This window comes from Sinocyclocheilus anshuiensis, unplaced genomic scaffold (assembly GCF_001515605.1).
Source record: "Sinocyclocheilus anshuiensis isolate Anshui unplaced genomic scaffold, SAMN03320099.WGS_v1.1 scaffold508, whole genome shotgun sequence".
In the NCBI taxonomy this organism is placed as follows: domain Eukaryota; kingdom Metazoa; phylum Chordata; class Actinopteri; order Cypriniformes; family Cyprinidae; genus Sinocyclocheilus; species Sinocyclocheilus anshuiensis.
In genome coordinates this window covers 45,398-66,081 of record NW_015555744.1, presented here as the reverse complement: position 1 = coordinate 66,081, position 20,684 = coordinate 45,398, and the positions used below count along the sequence as shown (strand labels likewise).

General features: G+C 38.4%; 1 protein-coding gene across 1 annotated transcript in view; it reads left to right on the top strand.

The window, feature by feature from the left end:
* Positions 1-20,684, top strand: part of ap1b1 (adaptor related protein complex 1 subunit beta 1) — a 32,871-nt gene that overhangs the window by 6,454 nt on the left and 5,733 nt on the right. The window contains exons 8-23 of the mRNA XM_016466904.1: positions 357-477; positions 1,226-1,321; positions 1,544-1,659; positions 1,925-2,090; positions 3,473-3,571; positions 7,320-7,579; positions 7,625-7,670; positions 8,146-8,166; positions 8,568-8,633; positions 9,781-9,810; positions 10,024-10,167; positions 10,553-10,698; positions 11,687-11,816; positions 14,102-14,186; positions 14,587-14,673; positions 17,382-17,536. Coding sequence (XP_016322390.1) covers positions 357-477; positions 1,226-1,321; positions 1,544-1,659; positions 1,925-2,090; positions 3,473-3,571; positions 7,320-7,579; positions 7,625-7,670; positions 8,146-8,166; positions 8,568-8,633; positions 9,781-9,810; positions 10,024-10,167; positions 10,553-10,698; positions 11,687-11,816; positions 14,102-14,186; positions 14,587-14,673; positions 17,382-17,536 — 1,768 coding nt within the window. The remainder of the gene's footprint in view (positions 1-356; positions 478-1,225; positions 1,322-1,543; positions 1,660-1,924; positions 2,091-3,472; positions 3,572-7,319; positions 7,580-7,624; positions 7,671-8,145; positions 8,167-8,567; positions 8,634-9,780; positions 9,811-10,023; positions 10,168-10,552; positions 10,699-11,686; positions 11,817-14,101; positions 14,187-14,586; positions 14,674-17,381; positions 17,537-20,684) is intronic.

Sequence of the window (20,684 nt, the reverse complement as noted above, 5' to 3'; positions counted from 1 at the left end):
TGTTGGTTACACTTTGTTCCTTTGTGCAGTGGCTCAGGAGATGAGTCTTTGAGATTGTATAAACATCAAGCTTAAAAATAAAACCAAATTTTTTTTTTTTTTTTTTAGATAATGTAATCTTGTTAAAATTTATTTCATCAAATTGGTATCGAAAAACGTATCGTTCAGGAACCGGTATCGAAGTCAAGGTATCGGTATCGATATCGAACATTTTTGAACGATACCTAGCCCTAACCACTAGTGATGATGGTTTGGGTATTTCAAAAGTAAGTTAATGCACAAATAATTAGTCTATATTGTAAATCAACTTTATTATATATTTCTCTTTTTTTCTTTTTCTTTTATGTTTCTACCAGCCCTGAAATTCTAAAACATGAGATGAAGGTTTTCTTTGTGAAATATAATGACCCAATCTATGTCAAGCTGGAGAAGCTGGATATCATGATCCGCCTGGCATCTCAGGCCAACATTGCTCAGGTGAATGAAACTGCACCCACACCACCACACTTCACTAATGTAAAACATGATCTCTGCCTGATCATCTATGTTCATACATTTTTCTGTGACTCCACCCAGAAAACAGTGGGGTCCAAAAGTCTAAGACTACTAGTGAAAATACATCTGTTTTGCATTTTTGTAAAAAAGAAAGAAATTGTAAATAACAAATCAACATGATTTTCACTATGTCTAAGTATTTGTTTTTTCCTCTTTTGCATTAATGACAGCAGTAATGTATATTTATGGTCTGCCCAATTTTTAATGTCATGAGACAATGATTTTTGTCATGACAGAGGGAATATAATTAAATAATTAAATTATGTCTTATATGTACTTACAAATTTGTTTAGCCTTTCTTATTTTTTCTAGCCTTTTTATCGTTATTTAATTGTTTCGTTTATTGAATTTTAAATCTGTGTCTATGAAGCTGAAATGGCAATAAACCTAAATATTATTACTACTACTACTTGCGTTTTATAATATCCTTCATAATTTTTATTGTTGTTGTTTGTGTAGTTTTTATTGTTTTTCCTTTTGCTGTGTTTTTCCTTTTTTTTTTTTTTTTTTTTTTTTTTAATCCCAAAATTGTTATTTCCACGTTTAGATCTCTTTTCAATCCCATATGTTCCCATCACTCACTTTTGGACCCCACTGTTTATCACATGAACATTTGAAATGTATGCTTATGAGAGTCTGTGTTAAATTTCTGTGTGTTTGGGTGGTGTAGGTGCTGGCTGAGCTTAAGGAATATGCCACTGAAGTGGACGTGGACTTTGTGCGTAAAGCTGTACGAGCCATTGGCCGCTGTGCAATTAAAGTAGAGGTGAGCAGGCCTGACCCTGATTAGGATAGCATTATTATTAACTTAATTAACACTGACAGTCTAATGAGTGTTAATTTTAATTGTAAAGTTCACCACTCCTAATGAAAGGATTCAGCCTGATGTGAAACCAAAGCCAACTGCTTCTTTGGTTAACTGATGATACCATTTATGGTTTAGCAGATTAGCTTATCTGTTTTTCTGTCCCTCCTGTCTTTGTTACAGCAATCAGCAGAGCGTTGTGTCAGCACACTGCTTGACCTCATTCAGACCAAGGTCAATTATGTGGTGCAGGAAGCCATTGTGGTCATCAAGGACATCTTCCGCAAGTACCCCAACAAGTAGGTTTTTCAATTTCCCTTGTCCCTGACCTCTTTGTCACTAAAGCTGTTTCTCTCTTTCTCTCTCTAAACTGCATCCTATTTCTGTTTGGCTAAGGTTCATTATCCAGGTGTTAGAGGTTCATTGTCCTGACACAGTCTCTGTTCAGTCATGCCTTTCATAGTAAAATGTGTTGAAAAATTCAATAAAGATTCACTGAACACCCCCCCACCACACTGTCATTTTGCTGCTTCATTGTTGCTTTTTTCTTGAATGTATTGTCAGATATGAGAGTGTGATTGCCACTCTGTGTGAGAACCTGGACTCTCTGGATGAGCCTGAGGCACGCGCAGCCATGATCTGGATTGTGGGAGAGTACGCAGAAAGGATCGACAATGCAGATGAGCTACTGGAGAGCTTCCTGGAAGGCTTCCATGATGAGAGCACACAGGTGAAGTGCCTTTCAAATTGCTTTATTAAATATGCTGTAATAAGTACAGCAGACTTGTGATATGCATGCAGTGTGTTACTTTGCTTCAATGTGCATGAAGAAAAACTACAACCGTGTAATAGGATGACTTTTTGCTGTGGTATCGAAATTGGTCTCTTTCACTGGTAGTGGTAATGACTAGGGCTGTGTATCACCAGCAAAGTCACGATACGATACGTATCACGATACAGATGCCATGATACGTATCACGATACATGACTGCACTGAATTTCACCTCAGCAGAATTTAGTAAAACAGCTGTTTATTAAACACTGCATAGTATAGTGCCATTTCTAACTATTGGCAGAGCAGGCAGTTGACCTCTGCATTATTATGAAGGGCCTCCATAACTGTACCACAGTACAATGTAGGTAATGGCATATGTTTCATGTTTACACTGGGCACTCCCCACCAGTTACAATATTCTGATTGTTTGCATCTTGTTTTTAAGCCCATAAATAATAATGTACTCGTTCTAATAAATTTATATTGTAATGTACTCATTCTAATATATTAAAAAAATCATATTTACATTGCTGGTAGGTTATCATTGCACAAATTAACACACTCTCTACGTTTAAAAAATAAAAATAAAAATTAGATGAGTTCTAAACTAATGCACTGTCTTCACTGTATCTAACGCACACACACGCTCAGTCACTCACACAGATCACGTTGCAGCCGCACTCAGACATTCAGGAACAAACTTGATGAATTACACTTTTCTGAGAATAGAATATTGAAGTGGAGATCGCTAAACTGCAAGCTTACCGGTGTTTTCAGAAAGCAAGCGCGTTTATCCACAGCGGAGAGAGCGCGTGTGCACATGGTTGTCAGGTTGACAAAGATAAGTAACACATTTAGCAGATATTTCCGTATTGCGCAAGTGTGAAGCTCTGTTTCGGGGATTATGTCTCTTTATATCTGGCAACCTGGTTGTGTTCCACTGCGGCCAGATTAAACCTTGTTGTAACCTATATATTATGCTCTATTCATTATTTTTTTAGAAACCTCGCACTTTTCTACTCAATTTTAAACGTTGTTGTTGTATTCAAATTAAGCGCGGTCCACTGCTGCACACGTGCCACAATATCGATACAGGGACAGCTCATATCATCAAATCTCTGTGACGATACGTCATCGTATCGATGTATCGAACACAACACTAGTAATGACTACTGAAATTTTGGTATCATAACAATAATACCATACTACCCTAGTGAATACTGTAATGAACTTGCATGAACTTGTCTCTTGGAAAATCGTGTTACAGGATTTGTCCCTGTGTTAATGTTTTTCATGCTTCTCTTTCAGGTGCAACTGCAGTCTGCAGTTGCATTCAGGTGCAACTGCAGTTGCTGACAGCTATTGTGAAGTTGTTCCTGAAGAAACCCACTGAGACCCAGGAGCTGGTGCAACAAGTGCTCAGTCTCGCCACACAGGTGAGATATCCACATGAGCGCTTATCAAAGCACACGTTTCAGTGAGAAAATGACTCTGCACATATACTTGCTCACACCTTCAAGGACACCCTCTAGGTGTTGCCATTCTCAAATGGCAGATCTCTAAAGCAAGGCCGTTTGGCTTTCTGACTCACTCTGAAGAAAACAAGATATTCAAAAAAACTGTTACTCAGCACCCTGATACATTTATTCTTTTTAACAAAATTCTGTAATTGCTTTTTGAAACTGCAGGCAGACAATAAGAGGATAAACAAACCACAAAATGGAAGACTTCTAATTATTAAACATGTCTCAAATGAATGTCAAGTGCACAGGAAACAAAGATGATGATTATAAAAGCATCAGCAGAGGGATTAGTGTCCTGCTCCTGTGCCTCTGTTAAACTACATGACCTGCTCTGCTTTAATATATTATATACATTCATATGTACATATTTGTGGCATAATGCAATGTAAATAGTAAACCACCATTTGGGTTAGATTTTGTTGGCCAGAGTTTTGAAACCTTGTACCATTTCAAAACAACAGGTTTATATTTATTAAACATGTATATGTTTGTTAATGCTAGTATACCTTGCTCTGTGCCAGTTAGGAATTTAATTGCTGTTAACAGTTTTTTTTACATCATCAGAATAAGCTTTTTAAGCCACAGTGTCGCAGAATAAGGGCACCTTATTCTTTTTTTCCAGTTAAAGACAGTGCTGCTAATCCATTAATTTCAGATGGATGCAGCACAGACGTGCTTGCTTGACAAATGAGACATGTTTGACAATAATGATTAAATAATTTTAATCAATCTCTATTTTAATGAACATGAACATTCACCCAACATGAATATAAACCTATAAACTATTCAATGGTTATTCAAAAGACATACACAATGAGTGATTAGGACATGCTCATAAGTCCTTTTAGCATCATTTTGGTGCATCTACATCTGTAAAAGACAGTCTCTCTGTCGTTCTGTGAAGGTGAGGATGTGCTTTGTGAGAAACAAAAGGTCAAAAGGTCTAGAAGGAGCCTGGTTTTTGTCATGGGTGGGGGCAACCACCCAACGAAGTCTCTACTAATGATTTCCCTCATGGACAGCTATTGTGAAGTTGTTCCTGAAGAAACCCACTGAGACCCAGGAGCTGGTGCAACAAGTGCTCAGTCTCGCCACACAGGTGAGATATCCACATGAGCGCTTATCAAAGCACACGTTTCAGTGAGAAAATGACTCTGCACATATACTTGCTCACACCTTCAAGGACACCCTCTAGGTGTTGCCATTCTCAAATGGCAGATCTCTAAAGCAAGGCCGTTTGGCTTTCTGACTCACTCTGAAGAAAACAAGATATTCAAAAAAACTGTTACTCAGCACCCTGATACATTTATTCTTTTTAACAAAATTCTGTAATTGCTTTTTGAAACTGCAGGCAGACAATAAGAGGATAAACAAACCACAAAATGGAAGACTTCTAATTATTAAACATGTCTCAAATGAATGTCAAGTGCACAGGAAACAAAGATGATGATTATAAAAGCATCAGCAGAGGGATTAGTGTCCTGCTCCTGTGCCTCTGTTAAACTACATGACCTGCTCTGCTTTAATATATTATATACATTCATATGTACATATTTGTGGCATAATGCAATGTAAATAGTAAACCACCATTTGGGTTAGATTTTGTTGGCCAGAGTTTTGAAACCTTGTACCATTTCAAAACAACAGGTTTATATTTATTAAACATGTATATGTTTGTTAATGCTAGTATACCTTGCTCTGTGCCAGTTAGGAATTTAATTGCTGTTAACAGTTTTTTTTACATCATCAGAATAAGCTTTTTAAGCCACAGTGTCGCAGAATAAGGGCACCTTATTCTTTTTTTCCAGTTAAAGACAGTGCTGCTAATCCATTAATTTCAGATGGATGCAGCACAGACGTGCTTGCTTGACAAATGAGACATGTTTGACAATAATGATTAAATAATTTTAATCAATCTCTATTTTAATGAACATGAACATTCACCCAACATGAATATAAACCTATAAACTATTCAATGGTTATTCAAAAGACATACACAATGAGTGATTAGGACATGCTCATAAGTCCTTTTAGCATCATTTTGGTGCATCTACATCTGTAAAAGACAGTCTCTCTGTCGTTCTGTGAAGGTGAGGATGTGCTTTGTGAGAAACAAAAGGTCAAAAGGTCTAGAAGGAGCCTGGTTTTTGTCATGGGTGGGGGCAACCACCCAACGAAGTCTCTACTAATGATTTCCCTCATGTGATGGTCATGATGTTGTCTCTTCAATCATTAATCTTGGGTTTCTTGCCCCAAAATTGACAATCTCCTTCCTGAGTTGGGATTATCAATGTGTTCTTTTGTTTTAATGCTGCAAGCTGTTCTGTGAAAGAGTTGGTTGGTTAGGCTTGCTTCAGACTGGCTGGTGCTAGGGTATCGTGGACAGATTTATGACGTTGTCTTGTTGTCCTGGGCCTCTTTGTGGAATTTGGCTCTTTGGGTGGTTTTAACACCAATCTGATCGAATCTTAAATTGTCTGATTCACTCTGATACCCTGCAGTGTGAACAAAGCTTTATTAAATATTGTTTTGTAGTGTGACTCCATCCAATAACTGCAATAAGCCTTGTGCTTTGTTTATTTTAATATGAACGTATCAGCTTTCAAACTTTCATCACAAAATCTACTGCAGAAAGATGTCAACAAACAGCTTGTAAACAATATACCATGAAACGTTGTATTTAAATCAGGAAAGCCATTCAATGTCCATAGATCAACTGTCCACTAGAAAAAAATTAATTTTAATTAAAAAATTAAAACTTAACCTGTTAGTGATGTCTCGGATTGATTGTATGTTTGAATAAAAACAGCCAGTTTAAATTATTATATTTCAACAATGAATTGGAGTAGAAACATAATTATAGGCCCTATAATTAAAAAGTTGATGTGTAAAAACTTAATATATTAAGTACTTATTATATCTAAAAATGAATAGCTATTTAATTTGGAATATGTTGTTCATTTTAATCTTTATTATAGTAATGATTTTCCTTTAGAAAAACCGACATGCATACTTCATATATATCCCAATATAAACCAAATCGAATCAAGATTTTGTGAATCAGATTTGAATCGATTTGTGAAATCTGTCAATACTTAGCCTTAATGTTAAACTTTTTTGGATTAAAGCACTTAATTCATATGGTTTACTTTGTCTTTACATACCTTTTGCAACTTGAAAATGTTGATGATATAGACTAGTTTAATGTTTGTGTGTGTATCAGCCAGAGAGCAGGTATGTGTGTGAGATTAATATTCAGAGAAGCCGTGAGCTTGTGCTGTCAGACTGGGATCTGAGATTGAATCTTGTCATTATTAACTTTGAGGTTCAGTGCCACAGGCTGTACTCGCCGCCAGGGTTCTGTCAGAATACCAAATGTCCTCCTTTATCCCATGTGCCATTTTATGGCCTCAAGATCTAATTCTCTCACCGCTGTTTTGCTCTGGGTGTTGCTGTGTACCACTTGATCTTATCACACAGATTAATTGGTGCTCAAAGGAGTTTTGCATTATTTACACAAGACTCTGTCCTTCAGATGAGGTTTTGTGGAAAGAACCATTTTCTCTTCTTTCCTCTCACATCATAAACAGTGTATGGTTCCATTAGGTTCGCTATTGGTCAATTTCATTTTCCCTGTATTTTGCTCTCTTTAACTCTGCAGGATTCTGATAATCCTGACCTGCGTGACCGTGGCTACATCTACTGGCGTCTACTCTCCACTGACCCTGTGGCGGCAAAAGAGGTGGTGCTGGCCGAGAAGCCTCTGATATCAGAGGAGACGGACCTGATTGAGCCCACCCTGCTGGAGGAGCTTATCTGCCACATTGGTACTCTGGCCTCAGTCTACCACAAACCTCCCAGTGCTTTTGTGGAGGGTAGCCGTGGCGTTCAGCACAAGAGAATTTCTGCTCGCGCTGGCTCGTGAGTCTATGTTTATATTATTTTCTTATATTACTTTATATATAGAATAGCAAGAGCCATGGACCTACTGGGAGGAGGTCTGGATAGTCTGGTATGTTCATCTCCTGCCGCCTCTCGCTCTGCTACAAACATAATCACCCCTTTGTGGTGAAATTAGATTAATTTAAAGGGAAAAACAGTGTAATTACTGGAATGAATATACCCATCTGTTCCTTTAACAATCTGTGTGTGCGTATACAGAGGCATGCAAGACTTTTGGTTATGTCTTTGTCAGTTGTTCAGCTCACACATGGTGTAGGACATGTATTTTGAGTTAGCTTTGGCCTGAACAGCAGGATCCAGACCTACTTTACTAAATCGAGATCATCTAATCCCAGATCTGATCCTCCTTAAACAAATCCAAACTCTCTTAACCAGTGTAATTGTGTCTGTTGAGAAATCACAGATGGTCTTGCATAATTACAGTTAACTTTCCTTGCCTGCATTTCCCCTCCGGTCTTCTCTTTCTCTTTTTTGACTCTTGTTTTTTTTTTCCTCTCTCCTTTATCCTTATGCTACACTTGCAGATGGCCGATGAATCAGATACGGTAATTAAACTAAGTGAAAGAGGAAGCAGACACTTTCATATCATGCCATTTCATTAGTATAAATTGCGGATCTGTTAGTAGGAGTATCAGATGTACTCATCACACCAGCAGAAGGCCATGTATATTTACAGCCCCAACATTTTTATTTACAACCACTTATAACTAGTGTCGACATAAGTAAAATATCTACAAGATATGTGTTTGTCATAACACACCTCGTATGAACAGTCCTGTGCTTGATGCAACCACATGTTATTTTTCCGGAAGTTATGTCAGTATTTTTAGTCACTGTAAAGTTCATGAATGTTTGTAGAGTTTTAGAAATCCCCAGCCTCATTCCCCTCATTTGTTCTGCTTTCATCCATTGGAAACATTTCATCCATTTCTCATTCCTCTATCAGCCGGGAGTTTCCCACAGGACAGAGGTGCAGTCTCCCCAGCCATCTTCTGATTATAGTGAGAGAGAGGTCTGTGTGGGTGTTCTCACCTTTTGAGTTCATCCTTAAAATGTTCCTCTGTACTGATCTTAGACTAGTCCCTGTTGCCCAACATAAACTGCTCTCAGATCAGTATGAAGGAATCATAAGAGCACATTTCCTCCTTTTTGTTTCAGTGTTTGAGTTTGTAGCGGTAGTTGTAGTCACACACAAGTAGTCACATCTCATACAAAATGTTTAATATGTTGAAAGTAGGGGTGGGCGATATGACTACATTTGTTTTCATGATATGAGTCATTTATTGTCCCAATAATTATATATATATGTATATGTTATTTTAGCTTTGTTATTAAAAATAAGAACAAGTATGCAAATATAAACAACAAGACAAATGCAATATTTTTTTTTCAGGTGCATTTAGAATTTAAGTAAGAAATATAAAAAAAAAAAAAAAGAGCAATCGATGTAAAATAAAACACTGCATAGTCTTCGCTGTATGAATTAAATATACACAGATTTTTATTAAAGCTACAAAAGTTGTTCAATCAAGAGCAGCGAGTGATTCTCTCTTTTGTCTTTGCTATTTAAGGGCATAGACAGCAGCAGGTATGTTAGACTGCTGTCACTCTAAAACTTCATTATAAAGATCCAGTATGTTGACACACATCTGATTTCTTTCCCAATGGTTTACAATCATTTAAGACATAACTGACTGTGTTTTTGTGGATACTCAACAAGACAGACATTTTATGGCCTTTTTTGGCTTTATTAGATGGAGACAGTAGGGATGAGACAGGAAATGACGGAGGAGAAGTGTTGGGGATGGGACTGGGAAAGCACCTCGTGACCCTGGATGCAAACTTGGGTCACATATGTACATCTTTCTGTATCACTTTAACATCTTAATAACTTTAAGCAGTCCTGTGCTGTGCAGATATGTTTACATGCTGCGATATAAACAAAACCTTTATTGACTGACATTTCATATTGCCCATCCCTAGTTGAGAGTAAAAAGATTAAAGAAACTGTCCATAGAATGTCTCACAACTTCCTTAGCAGCTCATTGACTTGTTTCCACCCACTGAGCTAGTTCCCCCTTCATCAACCTCTTCATAATTATCCGCATCTTTCCTGCCTACTGATCCTTACACTCACTTTTTGTCCTTTCTGTTCCCAGCTGGGAGGAGACATCGGCGGAAGCCCTTCGGTAAGATTTTTAGCAAAGTTCATCCAGACTTTGATGAATGTGCTTCATTGGAGGAGTATTAGCATCAACAGAGGGGTTTGCCTTCATTAATCAAAGAGCTGTTAAATTCCTCCTCCACATCTTTTATCTTAGTTAATTTGTCTTTTTCCTGACGGTCTTGTAGCAGTCTAGAAAAGTTGTAATAGGTTGTAATACTTGTCTCCCTCTGCTCAGATGGGTGCTGGTTTGGGGGCGGGCCCAGCAGCCATGCCTGCTGCTCTCGGCAGTGCTCCTGCTGTTGGAGGTGGATTGGGAGACCTTTTTGACCTCGGTGGAGGTGTTGGCATGCCAACAGGATCCTACGTTGCTCCTAAAACTGTAAGTATAGAATCAATCAATACTCTGAATCAATAACTTTGGTTATGACTTCAGAAGTCTTTTATAAGCAGTTTCCCCGCTTTAAGTCAATTTGTAATGCGGCAGCGTTTCCTGGACTCTTAGTGGGTGTGCACATAAAACGTGCTGTGGTGTTCAATAACAGCTCAACAGAGTCCAACAGAATGCAGAGCACATTTTTAATCTTAAAAAAGGCTTTAAAATGCAACTCTCATAGAATGATATGCTTAAAAACAGCAAGGTGCAACGCAGGGGCCAAAAACATCTATCTGATGCATTTGTACAGAAACATTGAGACGTCCTGTGTGTGTCCGCTTAACTCTCTTTCGTTCCCCCACACTCTCAACCTGTTTATCTGTGGGTTCAGGTGTGGTTAGCAGCAATGAAAGCTAAAGGGCTGGAGATTTCTGGGACATTTGCCCGACGCGGTGGGATCATTCAGATGGATCTGTCTCTTACCAACAAAGCCATGAGCGTTATGACTGACTTCGCCATTCAGTTCAACAGGAACAGGTGAGTCCAGTGGTTAGAACGGGAGACGGTTTTGGAGGTCTCTTCAAGGTTTTGCTCTTCTCTCTGTGGTATCTTCTCTGATTGTTAATCAGTTTGGAGACCTGCCTGGAAGGCGTTCCATTCATTTATAGCATTTTGTCAGTGGGATCATTCAAGGACATGCTGATATTCTAAAGAGACTTAAATGTGTTCATGTCAATTGAGGACTTCTCTCTAGAAAATTACTGCTTGTATAGTAAAGCAGATTGTTGTAATATATTCTACTTAGATCTTTGACTAATACAAGGGCAACAAAAGGTCATATTCTTATGTATGTATAGATTTATAGAATGATGCTTTCTCACACAAATCTCAAGCCACAATGCTAGGCTGTTGTGAGTGGTTGACAGAGTGTTGCTATGGATTTGTTAAGGTGACCGGGTGGTTGGTTACTTGCCCTGTCAAAAGTGCACACATCTAAGTCTTTGTGATGTTCTTGTTCCTAGAATGTCCCTCTACCTGTAAATGTGCAACAAATTTACAGATTGCAGACAATAAAACAAAATTTCAAATCCTGAGCCAAATATTGATCGGGTCTTAACTGGTGATGCAAACAAAATAATTTGGCCGAAATAGTTTTGGAGGGCAAAATCATTGACCCGAAATGGCTCTAATGGCACATTTTGACTGTGTCGGTGTATGTTTCGTGCGCACAGCATATATTAGCTACAGTAAGTAAACATATCATCAGTCACATATTACCATGACCAAAAATGTTGCTAGAGTATGTAAAATGTGTTTGGCTGAAATATTGAGATGTGGCTCATTGCAGCAGAACTGTGAATATGACATACGAATAAGTATGCAAATTAAATTACCCACATTTAACTGCAGTAGCATTAGTTTTAGCTAAATTAAACTTTAATTTCAGTTTCTGTAAAAAAAAAAAAAAAAAAGTCAGTTTTTGTTGCATCTCTAGTCTAAACTGTGTTTCTCTGTTTTTCTGTAGTTTCGGTCTCTCCCCTGCTGGCCCTCTGCAGGTTCTGACTCCTCTGAGCCCCAATCAGACCATTGACGTTAGTCTCCCTCTCAGCATGAGCGGCCCTATCATGAAGATGGAACCTCTCAACAATCTGCAGGTAATGTATCCATCGCATTTCTGCAGCATCATAATTCACGTGCAGTATGAAATGAGTGTTGTGCTGTTAAGCAATAAAGCAAGCCCCCGATGAGCATTTATTAGCAAGGCTGCAGCCCAAAAAAGCCACTCCAAAGACAGTACTATAGACATTAAGTGTGGGTGGTTACCAAGGGATGCAACTTCTCAGAAGAGTTATGCTCTCTCTTTTCTGTCTTTCTCCTCCTCTCACTGCATGTCCATTTCTATCATCTTTTGATCAGTGTTGTAGGTCTGCAGTAGTACAGCAATAGGTCTGAATTAGCTGTGCCTGATTATCTCTCTCAGTGGAATCATTCACAGTGCTCTCCAATGACTGCACTGGGAAATAAACCACAAATCCCACAGACTACAATAGGAAGGCATAGGCATTATGGAACAGTGCAATCACTAATTGGTAGTAATTAAACCAGGAAAAGATTGTGTTGCGCTTCAGGGACTGTTTTGGTTGGGTGAAGCAAATGCAAAAATATAGGATCTCTCTTCTTCTCTCTCAGAGCTCTAAAGGAGATTAAAAGAAGATAGTGTTTTAATCTGAAGATTTTATAGCGCCCTTCAGGCTTTATCTAATGCCATTTTCAAATTAAATGCGTGTGTTGAGCTTTCCTGGAGAGAGATTAGTGAGCGTCGTGTTCAGGATGCACATGTTAGACTGGCATTAAATGGTTAATCATAAATGTGTCTCTTTCACTTTCTGCTCTGCTTATCGTTGAAGTCATCAGCAGGGGTTTAAGAGAGCTGTATGATAATAATTATGGGATTTGTCGCTGTGAATCATAGGAGGCAACATGAATTTTTATCTCCATTTTTCTAGGACTGATGTAACAACAATATGTCTGGATATCAGGTAGCTCACAGCTTTAGCACGTGTATTTGATCTGGACGTGCTTTGGCTTACCATGAGTTTCCAGTCTTTGCAGGCATGGATTACAACAGCTGATACTACTTCCATTCCCAGAGAGGCTTGTGGCATTATTAATTTCACACGTGGCTGCCGATAATAGATCAGTTATTCATTGCAGTGGCATCACAGGAAGTGAATGTTACTCATAGACTGAATGAATGGCATTATTTATTTATTTTTCTGTAGCTGGACTCATTGTCATTATTTGCAAGGCTAATAATATTGTAGATCAATCTGAACAGAAGATAAACCAATTCTAATACGTCATGTTTGGTTCAATTCCTGACAATTCCACAAAATGAAAAGTTTGATTTCTGATTTCACATTAATTAGTACATTGGGTTTTCTTCATATTATTTTGCCTGATGGTTCTATAGTATTTCTAACCACAATTAGACAAGTGAGGGAGGGATGAAGCTGGTTTGTGCAGCTCAGAGCGGTATTGCTGGATGAATTATTCAGAAGTGGAGTGTAGCAGGTCTGGATGTCTATGTGGGACTGCCTGTCCCTCTCTGAGGCTGTGTAGTCTCTATTCTGATGGATGCTGTGCACCTGCTGTCAGCTTTTATAAAAGCTCCCCTGGGTGCCTTTCAATCCCTCATGCTCTCAGAAGATTTACAGCCATAATCAGTTGAAAGTTTGGTGTGTTTTTTTTTTTCAGCTGCAAACTTACTAATGCACAAAATGGAAAAACAAAGAAATGATTGGTTGTATTTAATCTGAGTTGTTAAGCACTTTTTTGACTGACTTTTTGTATTTCTTTAAAATTCATTCAATTAGGGCAAGAAACCTCAACTTGTAACATTTTACAATAACAATAATATAGACAATCACTCACGTAGAATATATTTATATCTGATTCTTTAGGACAGGTGTTTTTGAGTATGATTGTCCTGGACAGATACACTCGCTCTGTTTTCTCGAACTGTCATTGGGCATCTTCTATCCTCTTAGTGAGTTTGCCTTTGAGGCATTCATGCATGTTTGAAGTTCACATACTGGCATGCAAACATGAACTTCGCGCGCAGGAGCTGAACCCAACCTTTGCAAAGCCACAGAGGGTTTTAAACAAAAGAATGAAGAGAGAGAGAGAGGCAAAATGTCAAAGAAAGAGATGATCAAAGGACCATATTTCCTTACTATTCTGTGGTGTGTGTGTGTGTGTGTGTGTGTATGCCATTCTTTGGTCAAGTGCTGGAGAAAGAGAGGCTCATTTATTTTGGCTGAATTTATGAACTGAATTCTGTCTGCTCTTAACAGGGTTTGAGAGCCTTGTCCACAGCCACAATGTCTTAAATCACAGTCGTAATGTGTTTCTCTCTCTCTCTTTGTCGATGCTGCAGGTTGCTGTGAAGAATAACATTGACGTGTTCTACTTCAGCTGCCAATATCCCCTCAGCCTGCTCTTTGTAGAGGACGGAAAGATGGGTGAGTGTGTTTGTGTGCACCCTTAATCACTGCCTGTGTCCTCAGACTTAAGCAGAAGCGCTTCAGGTGATTGTGACGTCAATCCATTAATTTTTGTGTGTGTGTGTGTTCTTAGGTTTTGTTTGGGTATTGTTTTTAAGTTTTGACTCATGACTTGTGCATGACAGTGTGAGCACACGTGCCAGATCTGTGTCCAAATGAGTGTGTAAGAAAAGATATGGGTGTTTATGTGGAGACATGTGTGCGTGTGAGAGAGACTGCTTGTGCATAAATGGCTTCCCCCAGGAGTCTCTTAAATGGAGTTCAGTCTCTGCAGGATATCACACAAATGCACAGTAACTGTGTCCGAAAAAAAAAAAATACTCCCTTTTCCTTATCCTTTTGTCCCTCTGCTTCTCAGAACGTCAGGTGTTCCTGGCCACCTGGAAGGACATTCCAAATGACAATGAGGCACAGTTCCAAATCAAAGACATCCACCTCAACTCAGGTAACAGGAATAAATGTGCGCTGTGCATAAGTGAATTGGGTAACGTGTGTGGAGGAAGATGAGAATGAATGAAATGGAGGAAATGAAACAAATAAGCAAAGATAGGATGGAGGGAAGTGCTGTACTCTGTATCAGTGCTTTGTATCATATTGACTGTCACACGTTCTGTCTTTTAAAAGAACACACTGTCCTGTTGAGGTCTGTCTCTGAAGAGTGCTGATCGGGTGGCATGTCTGGTAGGGTTGTGACGGTGAGGAAATTTTTCCCACCGGTTAATCGACGTGTGACAACACCGGTAATACCAGTATCACCGTGGGGGCGTTCCCTCTTTTCCTCGCTTTTAAATAGCTTTGGTTTTTAGTTCGTTTGAATTTTCCCTCTTTCCCTCGCTTTCCTTCTCTTTTGAATAGCTTAAAAGCACTGTGCGCATTTTACTTTCACTTTTGAATTGGCGGATTTTGAACAACAAAATACAACGTCAAACTCACTTTAGCCTATATATAAAACATAGAACTTTTATTAACAAAACAAATAAAAATACACCATGCTATAGGGCAGGCTATGCCTAATATAAAATAACAAATAACTTACATAAAGTTAAATAGGTATACAAAACTTGAAATAAGTAAACATGTATAATATATATAACCAAATAAATAAGAAACGTAGAACGTTTATTAGCAAAACGAATGTCAAATAAAATAAATAAATGACATAAAGTTTAAATAAAGTAAAAATCAGCTAACAATGTGGAACCAATTAAATAAGAAACGAATGTTTAAAAAAACTTCCAAAATCAGATAAACGGCAAAAGTCAACAGGCTTTTCAAAATCCAAAATACTGCCAAACAGGTGCTTTTGCATTTCGTTTCGAAACTAAATCATCCGCGATCGTCTTGTCTGTCTCACCCCACTCTTCTTGTCAGTCAGCTCGACTCACTCTCCTCACTGGATAAATGAAATATGATCTGTGTGTTGTTCGGCACGTTGCATTGAGCAGCCGTGTTCAGTTTTTAATTGTGGTGTCTGTTCTTTTACTGAACTAAATTATTTTTATTACTATAAAAAATCAAAACGATGGTGGGGGTCGGTGACGCAGTGGGCAAGTGATGTAACCGGTGTTGCGGCTTAACACCGGTATCACCGTCAGCACCGTCTATCGCGGCAAGCCTAATGTCTGGGTGTAATTAACTCGAGGCAGGTTTTTGGGGAATAATCCTCTTCCGCATGACTGTTTGCATAAAATAATTGTGAATCACACTGGCATGAACATGCACACACACTCTGTGATATTGCTAATGAATGCACTGTGGGTGTCTTCAGTGCGCTTTTTTTTGACTCTTTCTCTCTTCTCTCCATTTGGCTTGGCATTTAATATAGGTGTTGCTGCATTGTTAAATATAAATCTCCTGTCTCAAAGCAAAATATTTTAATGTTAGCAAAGATTTGAGCTTGCAATTAAATGAATATGATGAGAAAGTCAGAGCAGCACAAAATTATACAGTAGATTGTAAAGGAAACAACTCAACTTTGTGTTACTCATCAGTAAGTTTTTTTTTTTTCTGTTTTGAACTTTCTATTCATAAAAGAATCCTGAATAAAATGTATTTGATCAAAATACTTCTTTAAAAAACATTTAATAATTAAAACTTTTCAACAGTAGTCAACTAGTCACATCTGATTCACAAAATAATGTTGTGAGATGGTTCTTTTTAGTGAATTGGTGAAGCCATGTAACGTTTAAATAAGTGGATATCAAATTAACATTTAATTTACTCTTTGAAGTGCAGATCAATGCTTTTGTTCTATGAAAAAAATAGGCAACTTAGACACTTAAGATCTTCCACTTAAAGGGATAGTTCACCCAAAAATGAAAATTTGATGTTTATCTGCTTACCCCCAGGGCATCCAAGATGTAGGTGACTTTGTTTCTTCAGTAGAACAGAAACAAAGATTTTTAACTCGAACCGTTGCAGTCTGTCAGTCTTATAATGGAAGTGAATGGGAATCACGGCTTTGAGAGTCAAAAATAGACATACACAAACAAAACCAAATTAAACCCTGCGGCTCGTGACGATACATTGATGTGTAAAGACACGAAACGATCAGTCTGTGCAAGAAACTGAACAGTATTTATATCGCTTTTTACCTCTGATGCACTGCAGTGTTTTACAGAGGTAAAAAAATCGATATAAATACTGTTCAGTTTCTTGCACAGACTGATCGTTTCGTGTCTTTACACATCAATGTATCGTCACGAGCCGCAGGGTTTAATTTGGTTTTGTTTGTGTATGTTTTTTTGACTCTCAAAGACCTGATTCCCATTCACTTCCATTATAAGACTGACAGACTGCAACGGCTTTAGTTAAAAATCTTTGTTTGTGTTCTACTGAAGAAACAAAGTCACCTACATCTTGGATGCCCTGGGGGTAAGCAGATAAACATCAAATTTTCATTTTTGGGTGAACTATCCCTTTAAGATTTTTGTTTCATGGAAGAATAAAAATAGAAGAATTTGAAGTTGAAAATTTTTGAGCTAACCTTTCTTTTAAATCGGACTAATTACTGAATGGTTCATATGTCAGCGTGTAAGTAAAAATACGCATTTGCCACAGAGTTGCCATAGAGACTCACTCAGGTTAAATTTGTCTTCAGAAAACCTGCTATGTATGTCTGTTTTGTGTTAATGAGTAACTTCTCTCTCACAGACGTGGCCAGCAACAAGCTGCAAGGCAGTAATATCTTCACCATAGCCAAGAGAACAGTGGAGGGGCAGGACATGCTGTACCAGTCTGTCAAACTCACCAACGGCATTTGGGTGCTGGCAGAAATGCGCATACAGACCGGCAACCCCAACCACACGGTAAATGGGAACAAAGAGACATGGAGGATGTTGTAGTGGATGTGAAGAGACTAGCAAATTATCACTCGAACACACATAGATCAATAAAGACAAGAAGATGTGCTGGAGGAGACCGTAGCGGCCGCATGTGAGAGAGTGTGTTTCGCAGAACGGCTCTCCTGTTATTTCCTAATGAGTCATGCGGGAGCAAGATCTGTGTGTTTGTGTGCACGCATGAGAGAAGCGGGTAAAAGGGGAAAGGACTGCTGGGTAGATCAAACACCTCCTTAAAGCCTACTGAGCTGCATGCCTAGATAGCATTTTACTGGCATCATAGTTGCCTCAAAGTCCAAAAATGCTGTCTAGTCAGACTGCATGCTAGGTTGGAGACCCAGCCATTGTGTTTAGAGAGAAAGGGTATTTGGCCAATCCTGGGTGGGTGAAGATAAGGAAAGAAGATTGTCAAGAAAAGATGTCAATCCTCCTGTCAGTCCTTTCTCCCTTTGGTTTTGTGGGATTTGCCATTATCACTCAGCTCAATGCGGAGTGTTTGTTTCTTCTCCCTCGTGTTTCCTTTCACATTTCCCACATGAATCATGCTTTACAATTGTAGGGCACCATTTATTCTCTCAGATCTCAAGTGTACCTAGAATTGTGTACGCCGGCATGCTTCATTCCCTGTAGCAGAATATGCATCCAAGAGATAATTAAATTATTAATATATTATACAGTTATAATTATTTTTCATCAGTTAATCAGCATATTCAGCTATTTTCATTATTCATTATTTTTCATTATTCTGTATTTCATTAATTTTCTTTAAAGCAATACGTGCACAAATCCCATCTTCTTTACAGAAGACACTAGATATGTTACATAAACTATTACCTAACATAAAATTAATCACATCAAATGGATCTAGCCCCTACTGAGTGCTTAATTTAGGCTAAATATGTGCCATGCACCCACGTATCCTCTATCACATCTTATTGTCTAAGTGACAAATTTTATTATTTATGATGTTTGATTTTATTGTATTTTTTTCCTGTGCGTTTGCTCATATCTGCACTTACCTTTGATGATGACATCGCAATGCAGGAAATGGAGGTTGGGTGTTTTTTCCCCCCGAAATAATCTTAACTTAAACTAAACGTCTTATCTTTTACATCTTGCTGCCTTTAAATGAGCATGGTTTTTTTCTTTGACTTCCTACTATCAACAGTAAACAGTCCACTGAAACAAAGCATGTCTGTAATAGCAGTGAATGTCACAACTATGTGACTTCATATAAGAGCAACTGTTTTGAATGATCAAGCAAACCACATGAGGAAATGTGTAGAAAACTTGGGAGTTATATTTTCTAGTCCTTTGTCATGATAGAAAAGCATGATATTATAGGAAGATACAGAGGTTGTGTGCACAGAATTATTTTCCAGATTTCATTCCAGGAATAATCAAATTGAATGGCCTTCATCAAAAGAGTTGCTCTTCAGCAGGAACCCGTCGATTCACAGCATGTGCTTTTAATGTGCATAAGACTCGCTCTCCTATACACGCACCAGTGTTTCCTGCAGCGCTTTCAAGCTGAATCTAAAAATATGCTGTTAAATCTACACCGCCACCACAAAATTATATTTTATCTGAGATATGAGCTGGCAGTCTGAATGAAATGTGATGGGATATGATGGATTGCTGCAAAATTATAGCAAGAAAACAAGTTGTTCTCCTGACTGCACGCAAAAACAAACTCGACCAGTGTTGTCCGAATCACTAATACGTGACTCGCTTCTTTTCAAGAATCATTTAAAATAATTTTTACAAACATTCTGACAAATCTTTCATTGAATAAACTAAATTTGTCGAAAAATTTGATTTGCGCACTTAAACTTCAAGTTATTGGCTGTACGGGGCACAAATTTCTGAAGGAAACACTGAGGCACAACACATCTGTATGGGTCTGCTAATCTTCCATCTCTCTCCTCGCATCCTAACAGCCACTTTAAGAGGCAGAACTGTTATTCACAGCTCAGACACGTGCTCCATGAATCATGGTTGTTTTGTTCCTGGCTGTTGTTGTAGCATATAAACAATATTTGTCTGAAAGGACAGAAAAATGTGGCTATACTGTGAACTGTTGTGATATGTTGTTTTCTCTAAATATCTAGCAATGTTTCCATTAGCTACAAAGCTCTACAATTTGTCACTGTTCGTCGTCCCTATGGCAACCAGGCATCCAATGGCACGGCCCGATTCCCCTTTAAACACTGTTAGCGTCTGATGGCAGGGATCTGTTAAAGCATTCCTCCGCAAACCTTCGTGCAGCACCCTGCTGCTTCCACTCTTCCTGTCATCCCACCATCTCGTCTGTTTTCATTTGCGCTTTGATTACATTCTTCCCTATTGTCACAACCCGCTGCTATATCTCTTAAGTCTTAGAGCCACACCATCCACTCTTCCTTCGTTCTCTGGTTCTTGCCCACCACCCAGCTGTGCAGTATCTCCAGTCAAATTATAGAACTATGTAACTGTTAATAAAACGCCTCTGCGTACAGGAAACTGATGCCACAAAGCAAGTCGGCACCAGTGGCATTGTGTCTATGTGCATTTGTGCACCCACTACATTCTGCATGAAGCTAAGACAAAATCCTCTAAATCTTGAAGGGGAGCAGGCTGGGGTTTGATTGTTAATGACATGCCACCTCATTCTTAGATGTTCTCAGCAAATTCATTCAACTAATTTACCTGTCTAAATTTATACTGGTGAGGAGTTGAATGATCTTTACACTGTTCCCCAAGCTTTATATTGATCTTTATTTTTATATATCTATGTACAGTATATTGCATGTTCATTTTGTTAGAATTTTTGTATATAATTTTAATATATACTACCATTAAAGGTAACATATCATGAAAATCTAACTTTTCCAGGTTTTAAGTGCTATTATCGGGTCCTCGGTGCATCTACCAACCAAGGAAACGTGAAAAAGAACAGGAGGTTACACACTGCATGACTTTACAATAGGAAGAATCGCCGACAGCTCTGTCTGGTGCAGGGTTGCTAGGTTTTCGCTACAAAACCCGCCCAATTACTACACAAATCTAGCCTGAAAATAGCCCAATTGCTTTCGAGGGGGTCCCCCAGTAAAAATCGCGTTCGGGGGTAAAATAC